The sequence below is a fragment of the Agrilus planipennis genome, unplaced genomic scaffold (assembly GCF_000699045.2).
Source record: "Agrilus planipennis isolate EAB-ADULT unplaced genomic scaffold, Apla_2.0 scaffold40, whole genome shotgun sequence".
NCBI classification, from domain to species: Eukaryota; Metazoa; Arthropoda; class Insecta; order Coleoptera; family Buprestidae; genus Agrilus; species Agrilus planipennis.
Genome location: NW_020438938.1, coordinates 1,429,806 through 1,450,939, shown reverse-complemented (window position 1 = coordinate 1,450,939; position 21,134 = coordinate 1,429,806). Strand labels below are relative to the sequence as shown.

The window sequence follows — 21,134 nt, the reverse complement described above, 5'->3', positions numbered from 1 at the left end:
AGTGAGTATCGTGATAGCTCTGCAGTATAGGGGATGTAAAAGTTATACACAAAAAGTACCCTAGTTAATGAATCTTCAATGATTGAGAACGTTTGTCAGGATGGCGGTCGGATATCTTCTCGCCTAAGTGACGAAACACAAGTACGTACTCGTGGCCTTAGTAGCAGCTGGTACGCAGACAGTTTAATTGTACATGATTTGCACCGACGCCACGTTACACAATTACAATTGAGAACCCCGAGTTCTATTTTAAACTAAAAGTCCTTGTAAGTGAGACTGTAAATAGTTTCATTAATTAAGACTTGATATTGAGGACTCTAATTAATACTTATCGCATTTTATTATAGTCTGTATGAATCAATTCAAAATGTAATACCAACACTGCAGTGTAATATAGAAGCATTCCGGAATATTTTAAAAGGTAACATTTGGAGACACTGTAGAGTGAATATTGAGATAACTCTACAACATAGGGGGTGTAAAGGCTATGCACGAAAAGGACCCCAGTTAATGAATCGTCAATGATTGAGAACATTTGTCAGGATGGCGCTCGCGTTATCTTCTCGCCTAAGTGACGAAACACACGCACCTACTCGTGACCTTCGTAGCACCTGGTACGCAGACAGTTGCCAATTGCACATGATTCGCACCGACGCCACGTGACACAATTACAATTGAGAACCCCCAGTTCTATTATAAACTAAAAGCCCCTGTAAGTCAGATAGTAAACAGTTTCTTTAATTAAGAGTTAATATTGAGGACTCTAATTAATACTTATCGCATTTTATTCTCCTTTGTCTATCTAAAATGCGCCAAAAGGGACATGCGCTTTTCATAACCCTATTTCAAAGTTATCAGAAATTGTCTTTTTGCGGTAGTACATGGAGCTATGTACAATAAACTGTCTCTTCCACACGGAACCAACTACCTCTTTGAAGTTAATTATTTCCCGCAAACGTTATGGAAGCTTTTATGAGCGATTGTGTCCTTTGTATGGTTTCTTTTTAGGGAACGGCGATTGCCACTTGCTTTTTTTTTATTTTAGTGCTGTTTTCTTTGTTAGATCGTTATATTTAACGTTTGCGTATAATTGGGTGCCAGCGTGTGATCGTTATTTGATGTTGTATGTCTTCTTTCGTATTACGAACCCATGTTGTGTACGTTCCAATTTAAGGTTGAAAGTCAACATAAAGCCATAACGGTCCATATAATACAGTTTTTTGCATGTTTATGATATGTCAAGGCAGTGTAATATGTTGGCCACTTTTAATCGTTTCCCATTATAAGATTCTCAACAATTATTTTATTATATTAATTATGAAAAGTTTATTTATTTCTTTGCATACCATTAGGTTTTTGTAGATTTCTCCTTTCCATTTTTATCTTTACTTTTTAACTCAGTTTCTGTATGCATTTTCATAAAATAGCAATTAAACATTAAAGACAATTGTTGTTGGTATTTATGAAAATTTCTGCTTAGAAGAATTTTCAAAAAAAATGTAAGTCTCGGATCAAATGAGCAAGACCAAGACTTAACACACAAGACTAAGATGAATACCAAGACTTAACACGCAAGACGAATATCAAGATTAAAACTTAACACGCACGACCAAGACCAAGATAAAGACGAAGACTTAACATACAAGACCAAGATCAGAACCAAGATTTAACACGCAAGCTCAAGACCTAGACATAAGACGCAAGACCAATATCAAGATCAAGACTTAACACGGACGACCAAGTCCAAAATCAAGACCAAGACTTAACATGCAAGACAAAGATCAAGATCAACACTAAGACTTAATACGCAAGACCAAGACAAAGACGAAGACTTAACATACAAGACCAAGATCAGAACCAAGATTTAACACGAAAGACCAAGATCAAGACCTAGACATAAGACGCAAGACCAATATCAAGATCAAGACTTAACACGGACGACCAAGTCCAAAATCAAGACCAAGACTTAACATGCAAGACCAAGATCAAGATCAACACTAAGACTTAATACGCAAGACCAATACTGGAACGATTTGAGCAAGACATACCTACTAAAAAAGCACATATAATGTTTTGAATCACAAGTTGTTTTCCTCTTGATTTTGTTGTTTTTACCTCCTTTTTCTTTTTGAGTAAGTAACTCAATACATTTTTTTAACCATATTACGTTCAGGGCTTTTTCTTACATTAAATCACCTTTTGCAATATAGGTAGGAGCAACATTATAACGTAGAGAACAACTCCTTTTATTGGTCCCTCTAGTTCTATTTTAAATTTTTATTAGATGATGCATATTTCAAGGAGTCCATTTATCCATTTACATATTTTTTACACAACTTTTTATCTTCATCTTTAACAGTTCCTCCGGTTGTTTTTCCCTTTTTTATTATTATTACAGCCCGATATTATGAGGGGTACATTAAGAAATAGTGTCGTTTGTAGAAAATTGTTTTTAACTGGCAGAGGTTATATATTGTCACAAAAAAGAGAGAGAGATCTCAAGTGTTGTGGTAACACGTTCCATAAAACTTGATTTAAAGCGTGGAAATTGTATACAATGTGTCCCAAATGTGCAGTTTCAACTTTTGTTATATTTTTCCTCTAGTAACGTTTTTTGTACAATACTTTGCAATCAAAATAAATTGTTCAAATCAGTGACCAAATGTATAGCTTTACATGGATACTGTTTCATGCTTTGATCTTTTATAAAATTCACCGGGATTTTCTGGTAATTTGTTTAACGATTAACATGTAAATAGACCGTTAATGACACGGTCTAGTTGTGAAAATAACTGCCAATAATCCAGCAGAAATTTCTGTAAAAGTAAACAGCGAAAATTATGAATTTTGATTGGAATTTATTATTATATTTTAGAACTTTGCATCATTAAATTCGGTTATTTTTACAATTAACATATATTCGGGTTTTTATCTCAGCCGTGGAATTCTGTGTACGTCACTGCCTTGCCGGCAGAATATAATACGTCTGAGCAAACTGTTTTACGATTTATTATTAGACATATTTCACGAGTTTCTTATATCTTAGGTAAATAATAACTCTGTTCTTCGACCAGTGCCGTATAAATATTTCTTTTCTTGTAAAGAAAAAATTACATTCCTTGCGTGTGTACCGTAGACCTAATAAGAAAATTTGCTATCGGCATCCAATAAGACAATTTATCGTGATCGGTAATGTTACAGAAATCCTACAGGGGTCATTTTTTTCAACCTCCGACAGATCATGCATAAATAAAGGTCATATAAATATAAAGGACTTGTGATTAGATCTGATTCTTCATTCATTCATTATTTATTGAATAAGGGAAGGTATGTATACTGTAATGAATAAATTATTTCATTACTAAAAGTTATGTACACATATTTATGGTTACTTTTCGAAATGTACCTCGACGAGGAATGAGTCGTTACACACTCTTCGCAATATGTTTCCGCAAATGAATTTAAATTAAATTTTGATGTTCCCTTGAAGGTTCTTGAAACAGGGATAAGCTTGGGCAGCTATTTAAAGCACAAAAGGGGACATTCGGACGTTTTAGATAAGTTGTCGCGTCTGGGTTGTTTTATTTAAAATCTGCAACATTAGACATTACAAGTTATTACTTTAACGAGACAAAAACCAAAGAGAAAATATATTTTTTAGAAAAAGGTTTGTTCACCATTATAAGGAAGATTTTATTTCTTGTAACTTGTAAATCGATTAATATAGTGGAAATGTAAGTCATTTGCCAAGTTTCTACCGTTGTTGTTTTTTATTTTTACAACTACCAAAGGTCAAAAAGGAACCGTTTGTGTGTTATATTTGTTAGTTGCATCGTATTTATAAATATTAGGAAAAACATTCCCCCAGTTCTTAGTGCCACTCCCTATGGATTCATGAACTACCCTCATCTGCGAACCCCCTGTTTACAGTGATTGAATAGAGTATGCTACGACGATTGACCCTTAAATTCGATTTTAGGGCAATATGGGTATTTTTGCCCTATTCGGTATAGTATTCAAAAAATAAATTAACCACTTTTAAACTTTTCATAATATGTTTTTGTACAAAATCTGAATATTAATTCTGAGTTAAATCTTTTCAGGTATGGAAGCAATAATGTCAGAATTTTTCAATGATACTTCAACAGCTTTCTACATCATTCTGATAGTTTGGATGGCAGATCAGTACGATGCCATTTGCTGTCACACATCAATAACAAAAAGACACTGGTTGCGGTAAGTGAAATTGTTGATTTTTTGTTGTTGTAGTCGATACTTAACCTAACTCGTTAATATTGTGACCAGATAATTATATCAGTGGCTTGAAAATTCGTAGGAATAGATTTTTCTCCATCGTGCCCCTTTGAATAGTGTTTCGTTACTAATTGTTCAAACTTGTTGTTGTTCAACGCTGCAACAACGCCAGTCGCATGGTTTGATTAGTTCCTGACCCTATGGTTTTAATAAAATTACATTTGCCACACGGTTTGGTCTACAAAGTTAATAGAAATTATCCTTCAACAGTTATTAATGCATATGTAAATGCTTCGTTGTAGTGACTTCGCGAAACTTCATAATCTAAACCAAAACTGTTCAACTCCATCAAATAAATTTAATAAGTGTAACGGTAAAGCAGAAGTCTTCCTTAATTCGAATGTATCTGGTTGCATTTAGGAAATTCGAATTACGGAAATTTAACGTTGTATATAGTGTATAATAATAATTATCTATACCACGATATCTGATAATTATTACTATCAAAAAAAATGTCAGAATAATGCAGGAATACTTATCGTGCTTGAACGTTATGTTACAACACGGTTATACGAAGGATAATGAAATTTTATGAGGATTTGTCTCATCATCATAAGGTCGTCAGTCCTAAGACTGAATGAACACGCGCCTTCACTTTTTCCTGTCTTGAGCTAATCTTCGTATTTCCCTAACACTAGCACATCCCAAATTCTTAACTATTTGTGAAAAGTAAACCAATCTACCTCTACTCCTCTTAACTCCCATTTCTGACTGTTATATGTCTCTGACTAGCCCTTCATTCCTTAGAAGGGTAGGTGTCCTATTAACCTATCTCGCCTATTTCTTATTGACTTTCATAAAGTCCTTTGTTCACCTATTCTTTCTAATACCTGTTCATTTTTAACCTTCTCTGCCCACGGTATCCTTATCATTCGCATGTAACAACTACTTATAATGATATTTCTAAAAACAATTTTTTTTGTTATAATATAGATGGACTAATATTTGAGAGGTATTTACTATTATAAAGAGCACACCTTGACTAAATCGGGTTCAATTTAAAAATAAGCAATCATTAGTTCGTTATCGGAAAGTGGTCAAGTCTGTTTTGATATCTGTTATTTTTACATTAGTGAAAGCAGACGTTTATGAAAGTATTGTATTTTAGGCCTTTTATAAATAAACCAACAAAGTTTGATCTTCCTTTTTTTTTGTTTTTGGACCGTTGTATGGTGAATTTATATCGAAATACAAAGCTACTGACCCTTCGACATAAGTATTGTAGGTATGGAATGAAACGAGTTGTTTTTGAGGCAATATCAGAGGACTTTTATTTCGGATTATAAGACTTTTTTTTGTTCTCGTTTCTTTTTTCCCTTTTTCTTAATAAAGTACACGATAAATACCGGCCACGGTATCCCTTCAAGAAGAAATAATTGATCTGACATCAGCTAGTCGGTTTCGAGCTCGGTCGATTTTCGATTTGTGACGGATACGCGATTCAGAAATATAAGTAGTACGTAGGCGATACAACAATACGACTCGCCCGCCGATTTATACGTAAACACAGATAAATGTTGACGGATTTGTAAGAAAGCAATCAGTCTAGCGCCATGAGCCATTTATCTCCTCTGACCCCACTGTTTCTCGATCCCTCCACTTGTGTCATGCACGAATATCACCAACTAACTCTGTGCTGTGTTCTGTATCAATATTTTTAGCTAACTTTTCTATTCTATATTGGGATCCGTCAAACGGGAGGAGCCTAAGAACATGGCGCCGATTAGGGAAAATTTATCGTAGTTGCTATAGTGTGCCGTGCAATTACCAAGTTTTTAAATTACGATAAAATGATAAGTATTGACACAATATGTGATTGGGTTGACACAAAACCTCGGAAAGGAAATTTCGTTGAAGGTGAGCGTGTTTTTAATGTCTAGTCACATTATAAAATTCGGAAATAACAAATTCCGTCAAGTTTACTGCCTACTTTTTACAAACTTCGGATTTAAAAAGTGATTCATGTTATATAATTGGTGAGGTGATTCTGAGTGATTTAAGCAATATCATGTCAATGACTTGCACGTGCAAAGCCGATTTAAGATAACATTGCAAACACATTATTGCAACTTTGTTGTATTGCAGCAGGTAGGTTCTTAACCTCAAAATACTTATATCGTATCATTAGAATTGTGTTAAATCAATTACACAGGAATAAAAAATTTCTCACTTTATAATTTTAGTATGATTCTAGTTTTAAATATTAAGGTTATGGCTGATGGTAAATACTTGCTGAAATATAATCATGTGCATTAAAATGACGTGAACAAATTTTTATTCCGGAATTCACTTCTTTGATACCTACTGCTTTCATCCAAGCTTCTATTAGTTTACTTTTTTCTCTAATTTTCCGAATATATTTTTTACATATATAAAACGGTTAGTTTTTATTGGAAAGTAGTTAATGTAGGTGAAGAGTGAAGATCTATGTCTGAAGTGCTATTGCAGCTTTTCACTGAACATATTAACTTTTTATTTGATTTAACTTTAGAAGAAAACTTCGTCGACTCCATCATTTTACTTTTTTAACGTGTTTTATTATTTTAATAAACAATTTTACAATTTGCGCGCACAGTTCCTATGTAAATTTTTCCCTCATTCCAGTTATAAATTTTGCCACCAGATGGTGTATGCCCATTTGACGGATCCCAATAGAGATGACCAAACAATTATTGTAGCGACAAATAGAAAAATTTGTTGTGAGATGAAACGTAAAGACAATATCAGATTAAATGAGCAAGAGCAAGACTTAACACCTAAGACAAAGACCAAAATCAAATAAGCAAGACCAAGACCAATACTAAGATTAAGACGACTTAAAAAAGAAAAAAATTCTGACAAAGAAATGTGTGATTTCTGAACATTTCGCCTTATTTGTATAAAATTATTTATCCAATGATCTGTTATGTACTTTTACTACTGTAGTTTTACCTGACTGTTTAGTTTTCCCTTTAACACTTCCTGTATATCCCTTCTGGCTGTTAGGTTCAATCAATTCATTCATAACATTTAGTGTCATTGGAAATAGTTGCACTAAAACTTATTTTCAATGAGACCTAACACCGACAACGAATAAGTAATAGTAATTACCTAATTGTCTGAAAATTATAATGTCGATCAAAAAGACAACGATGTCTTTTTATTCACTTGTGCCAATTGTAATAATTTTTACGTTGGGCAAACTGATGGATGGATATCTACAAGAACAAGAGAACATATGAATGTGTTCAGGCAATTGAAAATCACACCCTTAACTGAATATATGCATGCAGTAGTCATAATCATAAGCTATTACACATCGAAGGAAGAAGCTACTAATGAAATTAGAAACTGATAAGGTGATCGGTAATAATCAACCGAAAAGTACCTAAAGCTATTTCGAAAAATTTGCTGGTACCTGCCAGAAATACTTTACCGAGTTTTGTAAACTTCTGTACTTGTCGAGTGTGTAATATCACTGTCGTTGCTAGAAAGATATTGTGGACTTTATTATGTGACAAAACTCAAACAATAACCCCTGGTGGGAGACATTACTTTGCCCATTTACCGTTGACAGTCTATTTTTGGTTTTTGCTCTCGTTGACAAAATAAAGCTACAGTTTATTGTCCTAATCGATATTTGGTATGTTTATATACGAGCACGCCTATAAACGAATTTTCTAACGATTTTCATGCAGAACCCGCGAAACTCCAATTATAGTAGGTGCTTTCAAAAATAAATAAAGCGTTCGTTGTAGTCCTTGGAAAATCATTGCACAGGGCAAATTTTGATATGAAAATCTGAAAATTATTATTAACTAGCGACCCGCCCCAGCTTCGCACGGATGCAATGCTCATTACTAAATATACTGTTGTTTTGTTTAGATTATTATCGAGGAGGGGAAATCTTCAAAAGACACCCCCTGAACATACTAAATATACTACAGAATGTCTTTATATGAAACATTCACAGTTTTTTTTTGTAATTAGACAACACAAACCGGCCTCCCAGCCGGTATCGCCGTAACCGCTATGTCCCTGCATTTTAAATCTGTAATTTTTTCGAAAATATGAATTTAAAATTACATGCTGTAAAGATCCATATTGATCTATATTAAATGCACAATGTTATTTAGCGTACTTAATTGTTTAAGAATTAATGCTGTATTGCTTATAATCGCTTCGTAAATAAGTCATTATTCCTCATAAAAAGTAGAGGATAAAAAATGGTTCTTGTGGGTTATCCCTAAGAGATAGACATATACAATAACGGACTTTATTGTCGACCTTTTTAATATGTACAATACTGTAGTACATTATTTTGATCTATCTTGTAAGGTTCAGCCAGCGTTTGCAATGTAAGCGCAAATAAATGTGTTTATTTACGACATCACATTAGAAACCTCTAAAATTATCAGTGTTTCCCTACTATATTATGCATGTATTATACACATATACCTTCCTCTTGAATCACTTTATCTTCTAAAAAAAACGCATCAAAATCCGTTGCGTAGTTTTAAAGATTTAAGCATACGTAGGGACAGACAGCGGGAAAGCGACTTTGTTTTATACTATGTAGTGATAAGTTGATTTTTCTTTATGTGTAAAAGGAAAACTGTATTGTTTGCACAATTAAAATGCCGATAATTAAGATACGTAACCTTTGTGCACTGAAGACATCAAATATCGTTTTCGAATGTACACAAAATATTTATTGTTTCTTGTGATTACTAAAACTACATCACTTAGTGTTTCAGTTTTTTGCCACTATCATAACCCACTAAACGATTAAACACTACGTATTAAATTCGTACGGTATGTACTTGAAAACTCATCCCGAAATCGTGTTTTACCGAAAGAAAATTATTTTGTGGAGTAATGATGTTCATAAACAACGTATAAGGAGATAGTTTAACTAACCGGCGGAACTGAGAATGGGCTTTAACGGCAAAGGTTCGGAATGAGATCCTTATAAACCCTTGCCGTCCTTCCTAAACAAACACATTCGTTCATTAAGTCCGGTAATACTCAAATTACGGTGTTAATTGATAAACATTGTTGAAGGCTCGTATTAAAAACGTCTCCTCTCGTCAAGATACTTTATCTCTCGTGTCGTGCTATTGTCACATTGAAATTACTTTTATTGAGTTCACAAGGTAATTACTTAATCGGACGAAAATAGCATAGAAAATCTTCTATGTTACTGTAGTATTATTTTTTAAGTGTTTATGAAATAGACGATTGTTATTCCAAAGTAATTTTATAACAAATTTTAACATTCCTCGTGCGGTCCAGTTAAGTAGTTCAGAGAATACAACAATAACGTGCTTTGTCACAGATCCAGAGAATTCATTTGATCTACAATCCAGGACGATCAGCAAAAGGCGATTTTGCACAAATACATGAACGTCGGGTGCGGTGTGAATATATTAAATCACTAAATTAGTAGACTTTTAATAATTGGATCACGCATCTAGCAAGGAGAGAGTTAGAGATAGCCTTAAAAAAATGGAAGCGTATTGACGAAACAATATTGTATGAAAATAAATAAAAGTAAAACAAAAATACTGGTATGCAATTGAAGATAAAGTAGGGAAAGAGCGAATATAAAGATAGGAGACGAAAAATTAGAAGTGGTTGATTTTAGGTATCTAAGTCCTATAAGTCAAGACGGAAGGAGTAGTAGGAATATAAAGCAGAGGATAGCGCAGGGTCGAGTCGGCTTCAATAAAAAGAAGTCACTTCTATGCTCGCGAACGGTTAATTTAGAAATTCGAAACATGGACGGTAGGCGCGGCGGAAAAGAAAAGATTCAAAGCTTCCAAGATGTGGTGTTACAGGCGAATGATGAGGATACCGTGGATAGAGAAGGTTAGAAATGAAGAGGTATCAAAAATAATAGGAGAACAGAGGACTGTATGGAAGTCTATAAGAAATAGGCGAGATAAGTTGGTAGGACACTTTCTTGGGCATGAAGGGCTGGTCAGAGATAAACTAGAAGCAGAAAAAGAAATTAAAAGGAATATAGTTAGACCTAGATTAGATTATTATTCACAAATAGTTAAGGATATGGGATGTTCCAGTTTTAGAGAAATGCGAAGATTGTCCAATTAAGTAGTTTTAGGATTGATGACCATATGATGATGAATTGGGTCGCAAAAGTACATTGGGTCAATTGAAAAGTCCCCGGCCTGACACATAGATGGCGGCACCAGAACTAAATCCATATGATTTTCAGTTAGTCCTAACCTTCAAAAGACGCGTCTATAAATTTGACGGCTGTCGGATCATTAGTTTGAGAATTATAGCATTTTTAGTGAAGCAACTTTTGTTATTGTGAAAAAAATGGATAAAAAGGAATTTCGCGTGTTGATAAAATATTGCTTTTTGAAGGGAAAAAATACAGTTGAAGCAAAAACTTGGCTTGATAACGAATTTCCGGACACTGCCCCAGGAAAATCAACCATCAAGGATTGGTATGCTAAGTTTAGACGTGGTGAAATGAGCACCGAAGACGGTGAACGCAGTGGACGCCCAAAAGAGGCTGTTACGGACGAAAACATTAAAAAAATCCACAAAATGATTTTGAATGACCGTAAATTGAAATTGAATGAAATAGCAGACACTCTACAGATATCAACGGAACGTATACATCACATCATTCACGAATATTTGGGTATGAGAAAGCTCTGTGCAAAGTGGGTGCCGCGCGAGCTCACTTTTGACCAAAAACAACGACGAGTTGATGATTCAGAGCAGTGTTTGAAGATGATCACGCGTAATAAACCCGAGTTTTTGCGTCGATATGTGACAATGGATGAAACATGGCTCCATCATTTCACTCCGAAGTCCAATCGACAGTCATCGGAGTGGACTGCACACGATGAACCCGCTCCAAAGCGTGCAAAAACGCAACAGTCGGCTGGCAAGGTTATGGCGTCTGTATTTTGGGATGCGCGTGGAATAATTTTCATTGACTACCTTGAAAAAGGAAGGACCATCAACAGCGACTATTACATAGCGTTATTGGACCGTTTGAAGGACGAAATCGCCGAGAAACGACCGCATTTGCAGAAAAAGAAAGTCCTGCTTCACCAAGACAATGCACCGTCTCACAAGTCAGTGAAAACGATGGCAAAAATTCATGAATTGGGCTTCGAATTGCTTCCGCATCCACCGTATTCTCCAGATCTGGCCCCCAGCGACTACTTCCTGTTCTCAGATCTCAAAAGAATGCTCGTTGGGAAAAAATTTTCGTCGAATGAAGAGGTGATCGCCGAAACTGAGGCCTATTTTGAAGCAAAGGACAAATCGTACTACAAAAATGGTATCGAAAAGTTGGAGGATCGCTATAATCAGTGTATCACCCTTGAAGGGAATTATGTTGAATAAAAAAAACGAATTTTGCAAAAAAAATGTGTTTTACTATTTTAGGCCGGGGACTTTTCAATTGACCTGTTATGTTTCACGTTTCCTTGGCGGTTCTGCTGGTATAAAGCATTTAAACTCTAACCACCCCTGGTCTTATCAACTATAATCTTATTGTGTTGAATTTCTTGAGTTTCCTGTGCTTCCGCATGTGTCTCGGATTTTCAATTACACCGCGTCATGTAGCGTGTTCTTTACGTTTCATTTTCTATCATTGGAAGCATCGACAAGGCCCTGACGTTGTGCGTCCTATGTAGCCTAGGATAAAACGTCGAAATCTGAATAATTAATTATTACTTATGTAGGGTATAACAAGAGCAAAATTCCTTCACGATAAAGAAGCGGCCTTTTCGATTGCGGGAGCAATTAAAGCAGCTGTTCACGTGGAACGTATGATGTGTCACGACGTCGCTGTTTTCGGCGTCACCACCACCGTCACGTCGTCGTCGTCGTCGTCGTCGGTCGTATTCATTGCTATGCTTTCCACTGCCACCTATTCCCATTCGTTCGTCTCTTTCTCGCCACTTGTCCTGCCTGTCGTTCTCGCTCCCATTTTCCCACCCACGGCGGCCACCTTGTGTCGGGTTCCCGAATCAAACACATAGCAACGGTATTTTGCACAACAATTCGTAGTAATAACACACGTCAAGAACAAGCGGCTTCAGTGCGCTGCTCATCGGGCTCTCGCATTAGGGATCCATTGAGCCTTCATTAGCTAATGATATATATACGTGTACGTATGTATGTGTAGCAGCATGGCAATATGGCAGCCCGCGTGCTCAAATTATGTTGATGATGTGATGCGACTTGGTTATTTGCAGGCAGCCGACTACCATATACATACGAATGTATGTCTGTGTGTGTCTGTGTAAACGTACGCCGCGACCCCGTGCTTCAATCGAATCGACTTCACCCTCGAACCCTCCATGTACACTGACCTCATATCTAACCAATTTTTATGGAACAACTGTCTTATATAGTAAAAGCCCTTTATTCGCGGGGTATACGTCCCATAAATATGCCGCGAATACAGAAACCGTGGATATTGAATGGTAATTAGTATGAAATCATAGGGACGTTCCAAGGTTCCAAAATAAAACCAATATGTATCAGAATAGAATCAATTTATTGAGAAATTCGCATTAAAAATTAATCGTTATAATCAGCTTTAGACAAGGGTTTAAATAATTTAGTGATTTTTTCTTGTTTTGAATTTTGAATTGGTCCACTCGATTACATCTTATAAAAGTCACCTCGACACGAGCCAACAGTACCTAAAAGATGCCGATACTTAACACTGAATCCTTTTCTGTATACTCGGTAACATCTTTTGTAAAAGGGGATTCAGTAGTCTATGCGCCGTTGAGTAAAATCATGCTTATCGATTCTAGATATCATTAGTTTAATGTTTTGAACAGAGGTTTGAAATTTTGTAGTAAGATAGATAAGGCCTTTTTCTAAAGTCTGTCGAAGGCCATTTTTTAATTTATTAATTTCTCTTGAAAATACGTGTCCTACAAGAAGCATCAACTTTAAGCACTTGTAAAAGCTTTTAATGACCATATAACTGAAAACCAAAAAGGTATCGAGTTAGTGTGAACCTTTGTCTATTATAATACAAAAAAATCGGATATTTATCTCGTATCTACCGTTAAATCAATCACAATGTTTAGAATAGAAACCCATGTTTTCGGAAAAATTCACCCTAGGTACGAGCGGTCTACTAATGAAATAGTAAGTCGCGAATACAAGAAATGGGTTGCAATTTTATCACCCGCGAATAATGAAAACGCGAATAAGGAAACCGTGAATAAGGAACTTCTGCTGTACCTTACATATTTCCCATTTACTTCTTTACATAACTTTTAGACATTGAAGATACCAATTCTATCACAATAAGCAAAAATCCATTTCTTAAAAGGTTAATTGTGAAATAGTAACTACTAAATGAACAAAAAGTGAACATAAACCAATGATTATTATAGTGAAAGTCGGTAACATTGAAAATATTACGTCTTTTCTATTTCTGAAAACAGACTAAAAATGTATCCTAAATAAAAATACCTAAATAGTTTTTGAGGATGCTATTTGCGAATCTGACGGCGCCTTTGCTTGTCAGTATGTGTTAGATGATCTGATTTTTACATTATTTGTTCTAATTCCAACTATTTTCAAAATAAACCAGCTGAAATCGTTTTAAATTTACCTTCATCCACAATTGTTGCCATTGCATGATACGTATTTGAATTGTAATATTTATGTTATGAAAAATTACTGTTGTCGAACCAGTATTCAACGATAGATGATGATAGATACTCGAACGTAACGGAAAAGGTAACGTCGATTTCGTGATAGCAAATTGCTATTTCCATTTCAAAGTTTACAATTATATGTATGTAAATATTGGACGAACAAGAAATAATGAAGGATGAAATTGATTGAGTGAGTGAGTTTTCATATTTATTCTAGTAGCCGGTCGTCATAGTAAATAAATATATTGTAGTTTGAAATTGAAATTTTCACATTAATTTTAAATGCTGGAGGTATACGTAATATAAATATTACATAAAGTTGTCGCTTTCCGTCCTAACAGTCGTCTCCTCTTCGAATTGATACTTACCCAGGATTCGTAAAAATATCCAAACTAAGTATGCATCTTAACCAATTTTTAAGGTGGCTATTCCGAAATCTCAAGAAATTAAAATAGGAAATGTTTCAGATTTCAAATGTTTAGAAAGGTCGCTCTTTTCCATCAAAAGTCAGTTAGNCATTGTCAGGGGTACAGAAAATGATTTAGGGTAATTTTTATATCCAGAAGAAAATGGTTTTCCCGAATGATAGACAAATTAGTTTTATGTGGTCGTCAATGATCTTTGACACGTATATAGGAGATAAACTTGAGCGAAGCCGCGGGTAAAACCTGTCATGAAATTTTGTATACACATCGTTAAGGCTACATAAAGGGACATAGGGTACCTTTTACCCAAAAGAAAATGCTTTTTCCCAGTGATAGAGAGATTAGTTGTATGTGGTCATCGATGATCTTCAACACGTATTTAAGACATCAACACGAGTGAAGCCGCGGGTAAAACCTATCATGAAATTTTGTACACACATTGTCAAGGGTACAGAAAGGAGCATAGGGTAATTTTTATCCAGAGGAAAATACTTTTCCCGAGTAATAGACAAATTAGTTTTATGTGGTCGTCAATGATCTTTGACACGTATATAGGACATGAACTTGACCGAAGTCGCGGGTAATACCTGTCATGAAATTTTGTATATACATTGTTAAGGGCACATAAAAGGGCATAGGGTAACTTTTATTCAAAAGAAAATAGTTTTCCCGAATGAAAGACAATTTAGTTTTATGTGGTCATCGATAATTTTCAACACGTATTTAAGACATCAACACGAGTGAAGCCGCGGGTAAAACCTATCATGAAATTTTGTACACACATTGTCAAGGGTACAGAAAGGAGCATAGGGTAATTTTTATCCAGAAGAAAATACTTTTCTCGGGTAATAGACAAATTAGTTTTATGTGGTCGTCAATGATCTTTGACACGTATATAAGACATGAACTTGAGGGAAGCCTCGGGTAAAACCTGTCATGAAATCAAGGGCAAAGAAAGGGACATAGGGTACCTTTTATCCAAAAGAAAATAGATTTTCCGAATGAAAGACAAATTAGTTTTATGTGGTCATCGATAATTTTCAACACGTATGTAAAACATCAACACGAATGAAGTCGCGGGTAAAACCTATTATGAAATTTTGTACACACATTGTCAAGAGTACCTACAGAAAAGGGCATAGGGTAACTTTTATCCAGAAGAAAATACTTTTCCCGAGTAATAGACAGATTAGTTTTATGTGGCCATCGATGATCTTCAACACGTATTTAGGATATCAACGCGAGCGAAGCCTAGGGTAAAGCAAAATATTAAATAAACTGAAAGGAAATGGGCCATGCAAGTCTTCAAACATTGAAAACTATGTTATGAAAGAAAGGTTTTAAAATGCCATCCTCTTTTTCCATAGCGAACCCTTTAAAGGTCACCTCTTTTAGTATCCATACTATCTACTTTTTTTCAACGTTCAACCGTTTCAATAATGTCGGAATTGATCTGTCCCTTTTCGGGTGGACATACCTAAAATTTTTACAAGACATTAAATGAACGCATACATAGGTATTACTTTCTGTCATTTTTATTTTTTCCGTTTTTAATATAAAAGGACTCAAAATTCTTCTTAAAGTTTGTTAAAAGTCCTTTGCGATCGTTTGTATTCGAACGTTTCCCGATCCTTCGCCGTGACGATAAATGCCATCAATGGGAGCAGTTTCCCTTGAAGTTCCGAAGTTGTTAACCTTCCTTCCATTTACTAAACAATCTGAAACTTCGCCGACCCGAACTTAATCCGCTTTGCAAGCCTCTCAGATATTTTAAAAGGAAGATCACATGTCGGAGATATACAATACGTGGATGTAAGGTGTATGTAGCTTACAGTCGCGGAAGTAGCCTCACTCACATACATATACTTATACTTACTACAAATAAAATATACAAACCTTATCCTGTTGATTTCGTCTTTTGTCGCGTCGCTGTAGGTAGTTCGCACAATGTTCCATTGTTGAGAGATGGCGAGTTATGAGATTTCAAAAAAGCTCCAAGAAAACACGTAGACCGTACGACCAGGAGTTGAAACGCAGCCATATACCTTTCCTGAAATTTAATTTAATACGTTCATTGTGTAGATAACCCATTTCCAGTGTAGCCAGAGATGGTAGAAAATTTCGTAATCACGACGGGGCGGTTGCGTCGCAACGGATTTTAGTTCAGTTTACTTTCAAAGTTAGTCCAAGATTTCGTATAATAATCGTGCAACTCAATCGTCTGCAAAGGTTTTTACTAATTTTATTTTATTTATTGTGCTCCAACATACTTCCGTCGTAGTTCGTTTTGTTCTTTGTGATAGTGGTTGTTAGCGTAATAAAATTACGGCACTCTGTATGCTGGCATAATTCAATATTTGGTGGGGTTGTTGTTGTTGGCACCCTGTTGCTTATAATTGAAATGCTGTGTCGCGCAGCACTAAAATATACGAGTGGCCGTTGACTTACCCACGGGACGTAATCGTTTCGGAATTTTTCTCTCAACTTTTATTATTTCTACATGTTCGTAGCAAAACTATCGGAAACATCGATGTTATTTTAGTGCTAGACGTTACACCGCGGTTTCTTGTCGACCCTTACACAAAAATATCATTCAGTTTATTGTAGATAAGGTTTTTCTAGTTCAGTAGATGTAAGACATGTGATATATTTTATGATGAGTTACAAAGATAGAAGAGTGATACTTAGTTTATATAAAGAGCAACAGGCAGTTATAGAGATGGGGCTGCAACGTAGAGAAGTAAATATTAAGAAGGGAGTTGGACAGGGATGCACCCTGTCACCGTTACTTTTTAATCTATACATCGAAGACGCGATCAACATCATTAAAGACAGTACAACTGTAGGGATAGATTTACAGGGGCAAAAGATTAATATGCTTAGATTTGCAGATGATATAGCAGTATTAGCATCTAGCAAGGAGGACCTAGAGATAGCTTTAAATAAAATGGAAGCGGTACTGACAGATCAGTACTGTATGAAAATAAATAAAAGTAAAACTAAAATACTGGTATGCAAGGGAAGAAAAAGTAGGGAAAGAGCGAATATAAAGATAGGAGACGAAAAATTAGAAGAAGTGGCTGATTTTAGATACCTAGGAAGTCAGATAAGTGAGGATGGAAGGAGTAGTAGGGATATAAAGCAGAGGATAGCGCAGGGTCGTGTCGCCTTTAATAAAAAGAAGTCACTTCTATGCTCGCGAACGGTTAATTTAGAAATTCGAAAAAGGTTGTTAAAGGTGTATGTTTGGAGCACGGCGCTGTACGGGTGCGAAACATGGACAGTGGGCGCGGCGGAAAAGAAAAGGTTAGAAGCGTTCGAAATGTGGTGTTACAGGCGAATGATGAGGATACCGTGGATAGAGAAGGTTAGAAATGAAGAGGTATTAGAAAGAGTAAGAGAACAAAGGACTCTATGGAAGTCAATAAGAAATAGGCGAGATAGGTTAGTAGGGCACTTTCTCAGGCATGAAGGTCTAGTCAGAGACATATTAGAGGCAGAAACGGGAGTTAGGAGGGGTAGAGGTAGACCTAGATTAGATTACTGTTCGCAAATAGTTAAGGATGTGGGTTGTTCTAGTTTTAGACCGAGCGGCATGGCCTAGAGGTCTAGACCATTGCTTAGCATTCGGGAGGACGCCGGTTCGATTCCGGGTCCGTCTGCCTTGGTCCAAGTTTTTCTGTGGTTTCCTTGGATCACTTAGGCAAATGCTGAGGCAGTAATATTCCACAGATAATCTTTCATTCTCTTCTGTCTTCATTTCGTCCGTCTCAACTTTCTCACCCGAACCACCACCCACCCATTCCCACGATTCCTGAAAGCAGGCTGAAGAGGGCCTTCCGCCCTACTTTTCGGCGTAGTCTGGAGGGACTGCCCGCCCACCAGCATTACTGGCTGGTGGGAATGAAACACCAAAAGTTTTTTCTAGTTTTAGGAAAATGCGAAGATTAAGTCAGGATAGGAAAGAGTGGAGATGTGCGTCCAACCAGTCTTAGGACTGACGACCTTATGATGATGATGATATAAATAATAAAATAGAGTCATCTCTACTTCCCATGATTGATCATTTTATTGTATTGTATAAACACCTTTAAAATTTTCCGTGCACTAAAAAATGAAATGAAAATGTCAGAAGCAGCTAATTTGATTGAAACCATCTTTTTAAGTTTGTCCAGTTACATGTCGAAATTCATACAATCATATTAATTAAATTGTCGAATACTTTTTAACTACTCTGCTCAAAATCTTCTGATCTAGAACGATTTTCCGGCTTGTGCTCCATGAGGACTACTCCATTAAATACATTTTTGTTTTTTCTTTTTAATTTACGTATTGCCTGAGAAGACTTGAGTAGGTATTAAAAATGAAATCAACGTTTTCGAAGCTTATAAATTCCCGGTACAGTTGTCGTGTAGCGTCGTGTTTGAGCTTAATAAAAGTGCAAACAGCGCTGGTTAAGCAGAATTCTGTTGAATCTTTAAACCTTTAGGGCGTGAAAAATACCTACATATAAGCCGCTACGGAAACGGAATCTGACACATCAACTGAAAAATCATGAATGATAAAACGTTCCTTAAATCCCTTCATGTCTTTTCATATGTTATTTTAATTTTCCCTAAGTAATTACAAAAAGGATGTAAAAAATCATATATATTAAAACTGCTATTAGGCACAGTCTATGAAATCTTAAACCAATTTGTTCTAAATATGATTCAGTACACAGAGCGCAATTAATTATTTATTTTGTCTTGACTTTTCGGGCTTTCTGACCACAAAAGCTTGACCCCCAATAATTAAGTAATTATTTATTTATCAATTACACGTTAAATTTTTTTTTTCCATCGATTTTGTATCATTTAATGTGACTAAACACCATACAGTTCCCGATGGGTTTTATTTTTGGTGACGGTGCCTTTTGAAGTCACTAAATCGCATCGATAGTAACATTATTGAGAGATTACATCCAGATCAATTATGCAAAGACATCCTTCCGATATACAGTCTCATATTACAACAGGCAAATATGCTAGAACGTGCTGTTATAAACGAACGCCGCAAACGGCGATCGATACATCTTTCCCTTCGTTTGCGCTGTCGAANAGTAACATTATTGAGAGATTACATCCAGATCAATTATGCAAAGACATCCTTCCGATATACAGTCTCATATTACAACAGGCAAATATGCTAGAACGTGCTGTTATAAACGAACGCCGCAAACGGCGATCGATACATCTTTCCCTTCGTTTGCGCTGTCGAATTCAGGCACGCTGAATGACAGGAAGGAATTTACGGGAAGTTTCCGAAATTAACAAGGATTGTTCTGTGATTGTATAGATTGGTATCCAGCATCCGATGGGATGTGATTGATGTAAGGCAGCTACTTGATTCATGAAGCAAAAGAAGTAAATGTTACATGTGATTTAAGTGATAGATTTTTGTATAAATAGGTGTATGCAACATGCGATTTGGTGTTAAATCTTGTTTAGATAAATAGTTAGATTAATTATGTTTTCTATATTATTAGTGAACTGAATGTGCCGTTGCCTCTACTTTTTAGGTTGATTCGTATCCACAGATTATGTCGATGACGGCAATTTCTCAATAATTTTTCATCAGCAAGGTACAATCACTTTACGAATTCAAATAAGGATATAGTAATGAACTAATGTGGATGAATTAACAATGTAATGTTCATTCCCTCGCGGGATAATAGCAGGTGGAAGTCAATTAGGCGCACACGTAGAACATGCGTAACATATTTAAACACATGCATATATATATATATATATATGAATATGTCTGTAATGTCTATTATTGTGTCGCACATTAGTTAATCGTCTAAACTGAAACGGTTCTGCACAGTTCCCGTTTGTATTTTCTTTTTGCAGCGGCAGAAACGTGACACTATTATTTTCGTTAAATTAGTTCATCGGAAGCTTGAAACGGTGCGACCGTCGCGCCGCACCGCGCCGTACCGTGCCGCATCGGTCGCAACGTGACCGTATTTGATACGTTCGTATCTGCACGTGAATTATTAAGCTTGGAACAGATCAATTACGTCCGTTACCCTCGTAGCGGTTTTCTGCGAATAATTCAATTTCCATCCCAATTTCAACTCAATGTTGTTACATACACGAGTACGTAGTAGGTAGGTACTACATTGCCGACTGCGATTTCGATGTGTTCCAAATGGTGCACAGGAAAATGTCTCTCAATATTGACACCTAACAATCAGTGCATATTTCGCATGGCGCGTCACCACCGCAATTTCATTAAAAGACAGGGGAAAATATCATTTTATGTGCACAGTTTGTTAGAAATTTTTGTGGTGAAAATCAGGACATTACATGGTCCAGATTAAGACCAAGAAAGGTGGGAACATGTTGTTTTTGAAAGGTATCATACTTTGTACCATTTGTCTAACAAGTGCTTCAAGGAAACCACAAAAACATGGACCAGGGCAGGTGGACCCAGAATCGAACGGGTGCAGTGGTCTAAACCAGAGCCGGGCAAACTTTAACTTCGCAGGAGCCGCTACATGAGGTTAGTTTGAGTCACTCCATACCCTTCAATGAGTACGAGAGAGTAAGCAGTAATGAATAATTTTATTTTGTCTTTTTCTTCTCCCTTCCACTCCCATATCAAGCCCTTTCATCCCGTAGACGAGCGAAGCCTCTCTCGCAACTTAAATAATACCTACGAAAATTTTCGTTACTACGTTCGCAAAACTATT

The 21,134-nt window shown here is 36.0% G+C and overlaps 1 protein-coding gene across 1 annotated transcript in view; it reads left to right on the top strand.

The window, feature by feature from the left end:
- LOC108735406 (membralin) overlaps positions 1–21,134 on the top strand; it is a 76,939-nt gene that overhangs the window by 39,409 nt on the left and 16,396 nt on the right. Inside the window, exon 6 of the mRNA XM_025974449.1 lies at positions 4,104–4,236. Coding sequence (XP_025830234.1) covers positions 4,104–4,236 — 133 coding nt within the window. The remainder of the gene's footprint in view (positions 1–4,103; positions 4,237–21,134) is intronic.